We start from the raw sequence: 15,866 nt of genomic DNA, 5'->3' as shown, positions 1-15,866 counted from the left end.
TACTTGTGACCTTATTTAAACATTCAATGTTTTCAGATAATTTTTCAGAAAATTGTCTAGAAATTCGAAAAAAAATCGAATTTTTGATTTAAACTTGGGCAAAATTTGGAATATCTCATTTTTGAAGGTTTTATTCGCCTGGTGGAGCCCAAAAAATTCTGTGTTTGTGTACACTTCAGAATGTGCTATGTCCCTATTTTAGAAAAGTATCTTGAAACATTTTGTGACTCGATTCCTCTTTCATTTCAGAAGAATGGCGGAATTCTAATGCTTTTTTGAAAATTGGAAAATAATTTCAGATGTTTGATTAGAATTTCCAAAAATGATCATATTTTTGAAACGAAATTCGAAAGAAAATCTAAATAATGTCACTGAGCATAGGCAACGTCCACATTGCTCACCGCTTCAGCAATAATCACAGAGTGAACCACAACTATGATAAACAACATGAGGTTTATGTCATTAATAATGAACATAGGGCGCCATCTACTTGTCATCATATAAGGGGATGTGACTACACTACTCAACGCAACTATGTGGCAATTCCTGGGAAAAATGGTTTTGTGTCTGATCCCCCATTTACACTCTTGTCTCTTTAGTCATTTTCTTACAAAATACCCCATAAATACTCTACTAAATCATAACCTTAGAAGATACGAGGAGCTAATTTTTTATTCTTGTATTTTTAAGAAGATTACAAGAAATTATCAGGATCATTTGCCTACTTCATAGAAGAAGCCTTGTTAATCATATAGTTCTAGTTATTCTGATTAAAATTTTAATGAATTATTTTCCAAAAAAAAAAAATTCCAATCCCTTTTTTTTTTCAATAGACTCTGTTTTTAGCATATTCAGGCGTATATTTTGCTTTTGCCTCGAAAATTTCTTCAAATTTTGTTTTCTATGATAGAAAAGTTTTATATCCATAATTTATATTTTACATTTATCATTTGTATAACTTTTATTATAATTGTTATAAATTACATATTCAACTTTTGCTAAACGTACACAGCTAAATAAGCTGATATGCATAAATTTCCTTTAATTTTATTGTAAATCATAAATTGACCTTTAACCTCTCGAGACACTTTACAAATTTTCAAATGGCCAGCCATTTACACCTCGGTACTCAACGGTGCATGGCAGCAAATGCAAATCATATTTTTTCGAAGAGCCTCTAATGATGTAAGGAACTACATTGTTCGAAATACATGCAATGCCTATAAAATGTGTGTGTATGTGTGTGAATGGAATACAATTGTATGTGTTGGCTTTTGATTGTATTTGACATTCAATCTTATTTTGATGAATGAATTGCAAACGAATTGCCAACTCATGCAAGGAAAAATTAGTAAACACGTCTAAACACTTAAAATTTAGATTGAGGTTTGATTACAGTGGGTATCAAATAAGTAATGGCATCCTTATGATACCCACAGATATGATTTAGGATATTCAAAAATATCGTTCAGAGGAAGGAAGCTATGTTTCGTAAAGCAAAAACAACAACAACATACAAATAAATTTTAGAAAACTATGTATGTATTTGGAATATGCGGATCGGAAAAACCAATATTCAGATTCTAAAGTTGGCCAGGCAATCTAGCAAAAAGTCTAGATCATTGCATTCCTTTTAAGAAGCAATCCCAAAAGAAAGTTATTCTTGTGATTGAAATTTCCTGTATGGTGGCGCCCAATAGAAATTTTCTGTGATTTTGGAACTCCATTCTTATATGGAAATTAAGTCTAAGCGTTTTCCTTATTCAAGACTTCGTAAAGAAATGCCTAAGATCACAAGAAGAATTTTATGTGCACAATGGCGCCCAACGTGGATGTATGAACACTTTTAAATCCCATATTGTGGAAACATGTAAAGACAATCAATTTCCGTTGAAAATTAAAAAATATTATGAAAATTTTGTTATAAGGGATTTAAGAGCCTATTGACAGCCAACCTAGCTAGAATGGAGGGTATATTAAGTTCGTCATTCCGTTTGTAACTCATCGAAATAATCATTTTAGACCCGTCCGTCTGTCCGTCTGTTGTAATCACGCTACAGTCTAAACGAATTAAGATAGGAAGCTAAAATTTTGCACAGATCTCTCTTTTGTCTGTAGGCAGGTCAAGTTCGAAGATGGGCTATGTCGGTCCACGATATCGTATATCCCCCATATAACGGTACCCCCGATATTCGGTATTTTGATGATGTTAGCCACATTTTTCAATGGAATTGTCTGAAAATTCACACAAGTTGTTCCTTGTGGGTACTTTATACCTCGGCAGAGAATTATGTATATAGGTCCACAATATCGTATAGCCCCCATATAACGGTACCACCACGGTTTTCGGTATTTTGATGTTTTTAGCCATATTTTTCGACGGAATGGTTACAAGGGGTTCTTTGTACACAAGGGGTTCTTTGTGAGCACTTTACCCTCGACAGAGAATTCTCTATATAGGTTAACGATAACGTATAGCTCCCATATAACGGTACCCCGCGATTTTCGGTATTTTGATGATTTTAGCCCCATTTTCCAATCGTATTGTCTGAAAATCCACACACGGAGTTCTTTGTGAGCACTTTACCCCCTGAAACGGAATTGTATATATAGGTCCACAATATCGTATATCCCCCATATAACGGTACTCCCCTATATTCGGTATTTTGATGATTTTAGCCAATGGAATTATCTAAAAATCCCCACAAGGAGTTCCTTGTGAGTACTTTATACCCAGACATAGAGTTGTCTTTATAGGTCCAAAATATCGTGTATCCGCCCATATATCGGCACCTTCCCATATTAGATATTTTAAAGATTTTAAAAGAATTTTTAATGGATTTTATTTTTTTGAAAATTTTCTAATTCGTTCCAAATGGTGGAGGGTATTCAAAGTTTGGCCCGGCCGGACTTTTTTACTTGTTTTTTTTTTTAATTTACAATGTAGAGGGCGCACAACCGAAACTTATACCGACTTTCATTTCACATTTTTGTTGAAAATTCCAACTTTGCCAATTTTCTTGTTCAGGACTTTGAGAGGGTTTCTAAAGAAATATTCGTTAAGAAAATCAATCGATATCCCCTAAGGTCAAAAGAAGCCATTTATGTTTTCTTACTTCACATAAGTCTCCATATGAGGACCAGGGGAAGCTATTCTGGCCTTCGATATCTGCAATATGTTGGTGCCCAAACAGAAATGCTCGCTGAGATTTCATGGGTGCAAACAAGAACTCTTAGCCATAATGCTAAGGGGGATATATATCATTTGATACCGCCAAAATGTGATCATTAAAATTACGGATTTAGATACTTGGTCTCGTCGGACCAAATTTGTCCACCTGTCTGTCTGGCTGACTGGTGGGCACGGCGACGGTAAATATCGGACCACTACTTCCTGTATCTCAAGAATTTTAAATAAGAAATAAATATTCAAATAAAATTGGGAATAACTGATCGATTTTCTTTAAAAATGCATCGGTCTTCCATATCTGGAACCACAGGCATATTTCAACATTTTACAAAAATTATCACATTAAGGAAGTAGTCGATATAGCCAAAATCTGGTACGTTGTAATATTTATATCTGACATAGGTCAGATACGAAATAGAAAATATTGACACCCTCCTTCAGAAGCATCCGACCAAAGGGTAAATTTTTTAGTAATTTTAACGCAAGTCAACTTTTATTTTAATTAACGGAGGGTCTCCACCTCAAATGTCAGTTGGTAAAACCGACTGAAACTTTCTGACATGTTTTTTTTTTGTTTTCAAAATTTTGAGCAGGTTGGCGCCCAATCTTAATGTACGCTGTGTCTATGAAAGAACTTAAAGATCCTTAGGACAGATCCCCAACTATAACGATTCTGAGTACACTCATGGATGTCTCTCAAGTCAATCGGGTTTCAGGTACTGGTCTAACAAATCTGCTATTACTTCGTAAGCCATTTTCTCGGGGTTTAAACTGAAATGGCACCCAACACTACTTGAATTGTGCGGTTGAAGTCTAGGCAGGCATCAGAAATTTTCCAAAACAAATTTGATACAAAATTTCTATTTCAGGTCCACCCTAATATCCTCCACTCCAAATGCCTGTATTAATACGACTCACTGTTGAAAATTCTAACAGAATCAACAGTAGCTGTTGATAACAGCAACCCATAACTTTCCTAACAGTGTTTCCGTGACAACAATTATTTTAATAACAGAATGTTAAAAAAATTACTGTAATTGACCCTAACGGTCTCTGTTAATGAGCAGCAAACTGTTAGAACTTTTAACAGTGTTTCAATGACAACCAGCTTCTGTTAAAACGCAGTGTGTAAAGAGCATTTCCATGTTAAATCCAAACAAATTTTCATTGCAAGCCTATTAACCGAATTTAGAGGCCTTATCTAAATTTTGTACAAATATTTCATTTCCTTTTTTTTGTGTCAATTATTTCAAAGTCTCTGAGACAACCATCCATCCAAGATGAGGCAATGGCATGTTACATGCACCACGGTTGGCCGGCTTTACGTTGTGTTGTCTAGTGTGTGTGTTCGTATGTTTTTTCTTAGACTTGCGTGTCCACTCGTTAATCAAATCACAATGCAAAAAAAAATATTAATTTCGTTACACTTTGTTAAGTGTGCTACAATCACTTCACTCACTTCAATTTCAATTAACTTCAGATTGCGGGATGGGTGTTTAACATTGAAGAAAGAGGGTTGGAATTTTAATAGAAGACCAAATGGGTGTGAGATGAAAGAAAAGGGTTTCAATGAATTCTTTGGGTAAGAGTTGTGGCTTGAAGGGTCCGTCCTACTGGTTCCATTAAATCAGCAATCCGTAAATTTTTAGACATGAGGGAATTAGTTTGAGAGAAGTGATAGAGGAAAAAATGGATAACAAATCCTAGAAGTACCTGGTGGCGCCCAAATAAACCCAATTCGAGTGTTGAATAGGTGGACTGAGAGAAGATTTGAAGGTAGCTTGGGATGTTAGGAGCCAATGTATAGAAAAAAGCTTTTTTTAACCGACTGCCAGGTTGGGTGCCATTATAATAAGAACAAATAAAAAAGCTGTAGTTTCGGCCGGGCCGAACTTTGAATACCTTCCACCATTTGGTACAAATTTAACCATTTAAAAAAAATATAAAATCCGTTAAAAATTCTTTTAAAATCTTAAAAATACCGAATGTAGCCCCATATATTAGGGTCTATACAACGACATGGACCTGCATAGGCAACTTTTGACGCAAGCTATTACAATATTCAAATGCGAAACTTGAAAAAAAATCTGTTCATAATGCAGCTAAAATCATTAAAATACCGCATATCGGGAGGTCCCACAGGGGGTTATAAAACGTGGACCTGCACAGACAATTTTCTGTCATAGGCTGTAGTATTCATTACGAACTTTAAATACTAAATTTGAAATAGTTCTGGTAAAAAAATGTCTCAAAATGCATCAAAATACCGAATATGTGGAGGTACCGTTATATGGGGGCTATACGAAGACGTGGACCTACATGGCCCATTTTCTGTTTTATGCTGTAGTATCTATTACGAACTTCAAATACCAAATTTGAAACAATTCCGGTAAAAATGTCGCTAAAATCATTAAAATACCGAATATCAGGAGGTACCAATAGGGCTATACGAAGACGTGGACCTACATGGCCCATTTGCTGTCTTAAGCCGTAGTATCTATTACGAACTTTAAATACCAAAATTTGAAACAATTCCGAGGATTAATGTCGCTAAAATTATCAAAATACCGAATATCGGGGGTACCGTTATATGGGGGCTATACGAAGACGTCGACCTACATAGCCCATTTTCTGTTTTATGCTGTAGTATCTATTACGAACTTTAAATATTAATTTTGAAACAATTCCGACGATTAATGTCGCTAAAATTATCAAAATACCGAATATCGGGGGGTACCGTTATATGGGGGCTATACGAAGACGTGGACCTACATGGCTCGTTTTCTGTCTTAGGATGTAGTATTCATTACGAACTTCAAATACCAAAATTGAAACAAATCCGGTAAATAAGACGCTAAAATCATCAAAATACCGAAAATCTGGAGGTACCGTTATATGGGGCTATACGAAGACGTGGACCTACATGGCCCATTTTCTGTCTTAAGCCGTAGTATCTATTACGAACTTTAAATACAAAATTTGAAATAATTCCGGTAAATAATGTCACTAAAATCATCAAAATACCCAATATCGGGAGGTACCGTTATATGGGGCTATACGAAGACGTGGACCTACATGACTCATTTTCTGTCTTAAGTCGTAGTATCTATTGCGAACTTTAAATATTAATTTTGAAACAATTCCGGTAAATAATGTCGCTAAAATCATCAAAATACCGAATATGGCGGGGTACCGTTATATGGGGGCTATACGAAGACGTGGACCTGCACAGACAATTTTCTGTCATAGGCTGTAGTATTTATTACGAACTTCAAATACTAAATTTGAAACAATAATGTCTCTAAAATCATCTGTCTCTAAAATCTAAATAATGTCTCTAAAATCATCCAAATACCGAATATCGGGAGGTACCGTTATATGGAGGCTATACGAAGACGTCGACCTACATGGCCCATTTTCTGTCTTCGGCTGTAGTATTCATTACGAACTTCAAATACCAATTTTGAAATAGTTCCGGTAAATAACGTCGCTAATATCATCAAAATACCGAATATCGGGAGGTACCGTTATATGGGGGCTATACGAAGACGTGGACCTACATCACCCATTTTCAATATTAAAAGTCCTGCAGATATAATACACATTTTAGTAAATTTTTATCAACTTACTTCATTTCGTTCGGAAGCTAGAGTAATTAAAATTTCGACCTTTTGGGGGGTGGGGGGCAGGAGATACCAGAAGAAGTGGACCGATATTTCCCATCTCCAAACTCGATCTAAGTTTGATAATAATATTACGGTGTACTATGTTTGGACCAAATCGGATACTTCCTTCCAGAGTTATCGTACACCAGCCAGACAGACCGATATCACTAGATCGACTCCAAATGTCCTGAAACGGATTTGGTCCAAAGAAACATAGGGTCTAAGACCGTTATTTCGATAAGGCACGTGTTGGCCGTTTGGCCGCCATTATGTTTTGATGTTCATCGAAGTCTTCGCCAAGAGTCTCGAATATCTTCCCTACATAAATAGGACTACTAAAAAAAGCCTGACCAAACCTTGCTCCAAAATTTAGACGAGTAAATTTTAAGATCTACAATTGAGACGAGTGTCTCTTTCATGATGTAGCAAGAGATGTTAAGTAAAACATCATCTCAGGCTATGCTTTTTTCCTATTCCGTTTTAAAATCAGATATAATTTTTTTCAAGAAGAGGATTTCTGATTCCATAATCGTGCAGAGTACACTGACAACCAATTTTTTCTTAATTTTTCGACTCAGCTTTATAACGCTGATGTAAGAACCCAAAGCTGTGGAAAATTCGATGAAAATATTAAATATGATGTCGGCCAATTAGGATTCAGTACCAGGACTACATATTAATCGGTTCCATTATGAAATCTATGATCTGAAATCTATAAAAATCTGAAACGTCTTCTTCAGCAAAAGCAGAAAATCAAAATTGCTTGTCTATCAGCCTATAAGATTTACCGGGCTGCTGGCGCCCAATATAAAAACTGCTAAGGTTTTATATTTTGCTGACTTTTAACATCTTTGAGACAAAAGCGCTTAATCCAAGAAAATATTAAAAAGGGGTCGATGGTTAAATATTATCACTAGAATGGAGAACACTTGATCCGGAATGGGCGCCATTGCCTTAAATTCGAGGTCCAAATCTTTTTTAATAGCGTCATCCCTCTGCACTGAAAGTAGCTTCGACCTGATATTGGGCGCCAGCATATTAGAAACCCATTGGTGTTGACTAAATACCAGTTCGGGCGCCAGTATATTCCAATGCCCTAGAACTTGAACTAGTTTGGACAGAGGGACAAAATTTTTTTGATGGCGCCCAACTCGAAAGCTAATTTTTAGTTTTAGCTAACTGGTTCCTTCTGCTTTCGAATAAGATCTAGGATTGCTGAGTGAGTTAACATTGGACGCCAATATGTATATTGGGAACATTCTGTTCAAAAAAGCCATGGATCCTGAAAACCCAGTTGGGGCGCCAGTTTGTTTTGATTTCACAGAAACTGAAAGAGCTCATAGCATTTGCAGAATAATATCTGATGGTAGTGCAAGCATATTGGAAAAGTACTAGATCCTGAACTACTACTAGATAGTGTTTTCCGATTCCAAAGAACCAGAACGAGAATCTAATATTTGTAGAAAAAAGACATAATATTTCATTAAAGCTTATGATGGCGCCCAATCAAACATTCAGTCATGAAACTAAATTTTATCGCTAACTGGCTTCTGGCCTCGGCTCATGGGATGGCATTGAACATAAATCGCGTCCACCACATTCCATTATCATTACCAGCTAGGGCGCCAGTTTTATTTCTGAAGTTAGCTGTGACCCCATGTTAAGCGCCATCATATTCGAAAATCCTTGATCCTGATAGACTACTAGGTTGGGTGGGTATAACCCATTTGTACTGACAAAGGGATAAAATTTCAATAAATTCGATGATAATGATGGAGCCCAATTAGACACCAACTCGAGGACTAAATATTATAATTATCGTCTTTTTCCCTCAGCCCTGGGATGAAAATTGAAGGTAGATCTGAATTTATGTTGGGCGCCACCAAATTCGCAGCAATTAATGACAGCGGTTCTAAAAGAATGTTAAACTTCACCATAGCAGGAAAACCTAACTGCCAGGCTGGGACAGTTTCCTATTTCTGGTAGAAAATACCTTAGGTGCCTTTAATTATCCTTTAAAAATTCTTTAAAAAAATCCACGTCTATAGTCCTTTAAAAATTCTTAAAAAAAATCCACGTCTATAGTCCTTTAAAAATTCTTTAAAAAAATCCACGTCTATAGTCCTTTAAAAATTCTTTAAAAAAATCCACGTCTATAGTCCTTTAAAAATTCTTTAAAAAATCCACGTCTATAGTCCTTTAAAAATTCTTTAAAAAAATCCACGTCTATAGTCCTTTAAAAATTCTTTAAAAAAATCCACGTCTATAGTCCTTTAAAAATTCTTTAAAAAAATCCACGTCTATAGTCCTTTAAAAATTATTTAAAAAATCCACGTTTATAGTCCTTTAAAAATTATTTAAAAAATCCACGTTTATAGTCCTTTAAAAAAATCCACGTCTATAATCCTTTAAAAATTCTTTAAAAAAATCCACGTCTATAGTCCTTTAAAAATTATTTAAAAAATCCACGTTTATAGTCCTTTAAAAATTATTTAAAAAATCCACGTTTATAGTCCTTTAAAAAAATCCACGTCTATAGTCCTTTAAAAATTCTTTAAAAAATCCAAGTTTTTAGTCCTTTAAAAATTGTTTAAAAAACCCACATTTTAGTCCTTTGAGTATCCTTTAAAAATTGTTTAAAAAATCCACATTTTTAGTCCTTTGAATATCCTTAAAAAATTGTTTAAAAAATCCACATTTTTAGTCCTTTGAATATCCTTTAAAAATTGTTTAAAATATCCAAAGCAAATGAAAAGTGACAGCTCTAAGCAACTTGGTTTATTTCCAATAACAAAACCAATAACATTGGCTTCTATGACAACCAAGACCTTATTGGGTTCTCATTCAGAATGTTTTATTTGATAGCATTTTTAAACGATTTTCTTTGAAAAATGCCCCATTGAATAAATAAACTTCACTTTTGAATACTTTAAATAATACCACCGAGGTACTATGCACCCTTTACATTCCCATAATTCCCGATCTTAAAATCTAAAACTCACCCCTTGCCACTGCCACCGCCGTGTGAACCACCCTGGCCATCAGGTGATCTGCGTTTAGCTTCCGATTCATAGTCATCTGCAGCACTGTCATCACCGTGTGCCGCTTTCCTTCCCCCTTCCGCATCCATGGCCGAAGACATCACCTTGGAATCCGGTTCGCCAGCAATCACATTGTAACTCTGCAAATTTGCACTTTCACATTCAACTTCTGGCATTACTGAAATAGCACTTGGTTCACTAACCCTTTCCGATGTTCCTGCGGCCGTCATAGCGGCCGCTGTTGAAATGTCAGCATGGTGGGAAGAGTCTGCACTGCCGCCGCCCTGCCCGCCCTGGGTTGGTGTCATCTGTGAGCCATCTGCCGGGTTTACCACCGAAACAGAGGCTTCGATGGGTTGGCTGGGTGGCATGGGTGATTTTTGCCCTCCCTTCCCACTGGGATCTTCTGCGGTGCCCAAACGTGAAACTGACTCCCCCGTTGCCTTCCCCACTCCCGAGGGTTTTTTCTCCACCACTGTTGTAATGCTGGCCGTTGGCGAGGCTCCACTGTCCGACGTGAGTCCCATGTCCTGTTCAAAACTTTTCAGATCCGTTAAATTCTCAGATATGGTCTTTTGAATTTCCTCTGTGGCTTCGGTTACGGTCTTTTGGATATTCTCCAGGGTTTTTTGAGATTTCTCCAAGATTGCCGCAGCCGGTACCGGAGATCCCGTGTCATCCCGCAATTGTTTGGTGGGAGAAGTCGCTATAAATATATCAGGGGAAGAGATTATTAATTCGAGAAGAATTTCTGTATGCGACAGCTTACTTACATCGTTTCTCATTGGCCTTGCCAGGGGTCTCGGGAACAATTAGATCCAAAGTTTTCTTGCTCAGATTGCTGTCGGAACGTTTCTTGCCCAACAGACTTATTTTGGAACTTACACGCATTAGGGACATGGAGGAGGGTTGTCGTTTTAGGGCGGAGAGCGTTGCCACATCGGCTGCAGCCACGGCTGCCGTGGCAGTTGCCGTGGCCCCTGCGGGTTCGCCATTCTTTTGGACGACAAATGTTGAAGCCATATCACTTTTTAACGGTTTCCCCATGGCCGAGGAAGACGTGTCGGATTTACTGGAACCAACAGCCGCTGAAGTGGTTTTCTTGCCATTTGCTTGGGGTTTTGTGGCTGCCGAAGTTCCGGGTTTTGCATCGCCTGCTTTCTTTTTCAAATTCAAAGAAGAAGGTTCTCTTTTCTTTGTTGACGGACCCACGCCAGCGGGTTTTCTTGCCAAATTGGATGGCTCCCGTTTGGGTACTGCCGGTTTAGTGGGTGGCAGGCCGGGTTTCCTTGCCGTTCCCGGCGTCGTTTCTTTTTTAGCTGCACCTCCTCCATTCCTCCGTACAGATGAAGGAGTTCTCCTAGCCCCTGCCTCGGTTTTGCGTACCGTTGAGGGTGTCTTTTTGGCACTTGTCTGCTGCTTACCTGTCGTCGCTTTCGCTTTCATCGATGAGGTGCGTCGAATATCACTACTTGGTATGGGTGGTTTCCTCCTCCCCGATGCCCTGGATTGGCTGAGATCGTCTTTGTGACTCACGGGAATGCGAGAGCGTGAAGAACGTTCTGGACTTGCCCGGGACTTACTGCGACTACGTGAACGTGATTTTGATTTTGCTCTCCGGGGACTCACCGAACTTCGCCTTGCCGCTGAGCGTCTGGGCGTTGTTCGTTTGGGACTAACAGATATGGATTTTCTCCTTCTCTCCACCGGGGATTTACTGGGCGATTTTCGTTCGCCTTGCGGAGAGGTGCTGCCTCCCCTGTGTACCGAATGCATACTCAGTCGTGAATTCGATCGAGAATTGGCAATTTCCTTGGCCAAATCCATGCGTGACTGAGGCCGAGAACCTGGCAGGGAGATGGGTCGTGTGGAAGCTCTTGAAGTTGATCTGGAAGCTGCCCGAGATTCGTTGCGTGAGGCTGCCCGTGACTGTGAGCGTGATTGGGTCCTTGATTCTGCCCGAGATGCAGCACGTGATCCCACCCTAGACCCAGCCCTGGAGGTGGAACGGGATCCAGCTCTTGACCCCGTCCGGGAATCCATTCTTGATTGCGCTCTTTCTTCTGCTCGCGAAGCTACTCTTGATTCCATTCTCGAATGGGTTCTCTCCTCATGCCTAGACTGGGATCTTGAATCCATTCTGGACTCGCTTCTTCCCTCCTCATGCCTGGATTGCGATCTTGAGTCCATTCTTGACTCACTTCTTCCTTCGGCTCTGGATTGGGATCTGGAGGTGGCTATGGTCTCATGTTGTTGGACGCCACCGTATTGGGATGCTCTTGAGCCCGAACGACTGCCGACTTGGGCGCCACCATACTGAGAAGCCCTTGATCCGGAACGACTACCAGGTTGGGCGCCAACATGCTCTGATGCCCTGGAACCTGAACGACTCCCTGCCATTGGCATGTCATCGTACATCTCTTTCATGGGTGATCCAGCCATGGAACCCGTCCGCGATTCATGCATTTCCAGACGTGAACTTGCCCTGGAATTTGTTTGACTTCTAATGGGAATTTTCGACAAGGAATCTCTGCGCGAGTTGCTGTCCGACATACTATCTGAGGGTGGGGCAGCTGGTGTACGCATTGCATGTGTTGGACTTTGGGCCGAACTGCTATCCTTGTTGGGCGTGCCTATAATCGGTGATAGGGGAGTGGGTTTGGCAATCTTTGTGCGCAGGGGTCTTCCTGTTGCCCCCGTTGTTGTTATGACCACACTGGAACTGGAGGAAGATTTTCTCCTTGAGCCCGGACTTGGCAACTGATAAGTGGATTTTCTTCGCTTCGGTGTCTGGGGCGTGGAGGAGGCCTTGGGTTTAGCCCCACCACCAAGTGAGGGTCGTCGAAAACTAAAATCTGATGTTGTCACTGAACTGAGATTTGAGCTTCGCCGATCCGAGGTGGTTTGGGTAGAACTGCGCCTTGAGGGTGAAGTGGAGCTGGAACGTCTCCTCGTCTTCGGATCATGCAGGGGTGAGAGTAAAGGTTTCCCCTTTGACTCCATGGTCAAGTCTTCCATACTGGCCCAGTTCGATTGGGAGGGAATGCGCGATAGGATCTCTTCGTGGTTAAGTACCTTGAGTAGACCCTTTTGCTTGCGTGTCGGATTGGGATTGGGTTTAATGGGCCTTGGTAGGGCGCCTGGTGGAAATACCGCTTTCTCTGGTCTTAAATCTAAGGCAGAACGATTCAGTCTTGGTATCGAAGTCCGATAAGGATCCGTGATCATGGGCAGGGCTTCCATGCTTTTCATGTGGGGTTTTTTGTGGTCCATTGGTTCGTTTAGCGGGGCGGAGGGTCGTCGCTTCGTCGGTGATGGCCTGTGAGCGGTGAGAGGTTCCCTCTGATGCAGAATACCCTTTTGGGTTGGCAGTTTACTGGGACTATATCTGCCGGACATGTCGAATTGCACCGAAGGCCGGGGCGAGTCTTCGATGGGAGTTTCGGCCAATGTGGGCATTAGCTGAGGCAGTTTTAGCTGGGTGGAAGATAGAGATTTACGCTGCATAGGAGATTTGGATGGCGTGGCTGATCTCGAGGGTATTAGGGAGGGAGAACTTAGTTCGCGGGTCCTTTGGTAGCGTGGACTTTGTGATTGGGAAGACATGGGCAGCGGTTTCTCGTTGAGTATGGTAAAGGAGGTCTTTTTGTGCAGGCGGGATTGCTCAACCCTGGAAAAGGTGGGGGAATTAATTTCGAAAAAAATCATTTTTTGAAGTGGAAACCTACCTAAAATCCCCTCCCGTGGTTATGGAGTCTTTCAGTATCACAGGTGACCGTTCCCTAAGCAAGGGAGTTTCCGGCTCTCTCAGGGAGTCTTCGCTAATTAATTGAGGTTGTGGCGGTATGGGTGGTGGTGGCAAGGGTGGCAATGGTGAGGAGCTCTCATCATCGACGGCCTCACCCAGCAGTGAGAGTGGCTCCTCCTCATCTTCCAAACTGTCACCACTGACCTGAGGGGCAAAGACACTTTTCCGCCTTTGCTTGATATACTCCCGGGGAGAAAGTATCAGTGATGGAGACTCTTCCAGAGAACGAAGGCAGGAGGGTGAGGGACTGGGTGGCCTATCTGGGACCCCTAAACTTGCCAGGGAGACACTGGGTTCCGGTAAAATTTGTGTACTGGACATGAAACGTTCTTCGGCCCCACTACTGGAACCATTCGAATCATTGATCATGGCTGCCACCGGGGAGCTAAGAGGCATTTCATCACGTTTTATGGACATGACATTTTTCGAACTGGGCCTGAGGGTGGGCATTTTGTTGAATTCGGGATATTCCAGGCTGGCCTGGCGAAACCATTCACCGCTGGAATAGGACTCGTTGGAGAACTGATGGGGCATCATATCGGTCTTTTGGGGAGGACTATATGAAAAGAAACATTGATGTTGAGGGGAGGAATGAAGAAACTCCCAAAAACCTTACCTCAAGGTTGTCAAATCCATATCCGCTGGGGCTTCCTCCCTTGCCACACTACTGGATTTCCGGGTGGTGGTTGCCTCACTATACTCCCTCAGCGAACGATTATCACTTATCGTATAGGTCTCTTTGAGTTCCATGACATCCTCCGCCTGTGTGGCCTCATAACCCCTGGAAGCGCTCAACATTTCCTTGGGAGTGAGTAACCTAAAATTCGGCGAATTTTGATTACCCGATGAAGATTCACCACTCGAGTTGGGCAATATTTGTATGTCCGGTGGTTTCAGCCTGGGTATGGCCGAGGGTAAGATCTCAAAATTCCTGGGCGATGGAGTGGAGATGTTCGAAAAACGCCTTCCCCTCAAACTGGTATAGGGTACCTGAGGAAAAAGTCTCGCCGGCTGATGGCTGGCGCCCAACAGTTGGTCCTCATCGGAGGTCAGTTCCACCGAGGTGGCACGCAAAAAGGCTGGCGATTCAAAACCCCCCGCCAAAAAATCATCCGGCGGCGGCGGAGGTACTGGATCACCAAAGAGAGAATTAAACGCGGGTTCCATCTCGATCTCTGTATCCACATCCACCTCGGGGTTACTGCTCTGACGTGTGGAAGATCTAGATGGCAGCATCATGTGTGTGGGATAACGTCCCGTCTGAGGCCTCAACGAAGAGGGTGCCATGACCTGATAGTTATAGTCCAGCGGTATTATGGAGGGCGTTTCACGTTTCGAGGCCGTTGAGCTGTGCGAAGGTGGTCGGGAATTGTTGACAAACAAAGGTTGTGGCGAGGAGAATGATGATGAAGATGATGGGTTCATATTAACCTATTTGGTCAGGCGGTGTGTGTGGAAGTTTTCTTTTTGTCATGGAGCTACAACTACAGAGGGATCGGGAAAATCTGAAAGAAATAACAGGAAAATCGGGAAATGTTTGTTTTGTTTTGGGAAAATTGAAAAATTTGTCCTACCCACCTTGGCTACATATTCCTCTTGAATTTTTTTTTTCCTAAATTTTCGCTAGTTCCTTGAATGGTGTCAACTATTTTCCTAAGACCAAAGAGAATTGTTGTTGGGTTGACAGTTGTTGTTTTTGTTGTTGTTGCTGCTAGCGGCCGGCATTTGTCGTCGAAACACATGGACAATGTTTACCATTATCGATTTCCAGGGATTTCTTTTCGATTGCAACAAATACTTACTCTCTCCCTCTCTCTTTTAAAATTGTTTTTCTCTCTCTCCCTCTCTTTGGGCCTCTCTCAAAAAGCTTTCTTTCAAAATCCACCGCCGCCGTCTAGCTCTTGAGGTTATCAAAGTTCAATGCATACTAATAATGCCACCATCATTTTCGTTGGCTCAACAAGCCAAAGTCCTTCATTGGTGGTCAAGTGTTTGAAGATGGCGAGCAAAAAAAAATTCTCTTTTCCTTTTCCTGGCTTTATTCGCCACTGTCCCAATTTCACTTTGCAAGTTGTTGTTGTTTCTAGCCTTTTGTTTAATTTTTATTTTCTTTGGTCCGTTGCATGTCCAGTTGGACTTAAATATGGGCAGAATGGCTTTAC

General features: G+C 40.9%; 1 protein-coding gene across 1 annotated transcript in view; it reads right to left on the bottom strand.

Annotated features, from left to right (window-relative positions):
* LOC105261503 (protein stum) overlaps positions 1 to 15,202 on the bottom strand; it is a 96,168-nt gene extending 80,966 nt beyond the window's left edge. The window contains exons 1-4 of the mRNA XM_059126260.1: positions 14,321 to 15,202; positions 13,625 to 14,260; positions 10,670 to 13,566; positions 9,858 to 10,602 (exon numbers count right to left, since the gene is read on the bottom strand). Coding sequence (XP_058982243.1) covers positions 9,858 to 10,602; positions 10,670 to 13,566; positions 13,625 to 14,260; positions 14,321 to 15,129 — 5,087 coding nt within the window. The 5' untranslated portion in view covers positions 15,130 to 15,202. The remainder of the gene's footprint in view (positions 1 to 9,857; positions 10,603 to 10,669; positions 13,567 to 13,624; positions 14,261 to 14,320) is intronic.
* Positions 15,203 to 15,866: the final 664 nt, after the last annotated feature.

The sequence above is a fragment of the Musca domestica genome, unplaced genomic scaffold (assembly GCF_030504385.1).
Source record: "Musca domestica strain aabys unplaced genomic scaffold, Musca_domestica.polishedcontigs.V.1.1 37, whole genome shotgun sequence".
In the NCBI taxonomy this organism is placed as follows: Eukaryota; Metazoa; Arthropoda; class Insecta; order Diptera; family Muscidae; genus Musca; species Musca domestica.
The sequence above is the reverse complement of the archived record's forward strand: the minus strand, read 5'-3'. Positions and strand labels throughout refer to the sequence as shown.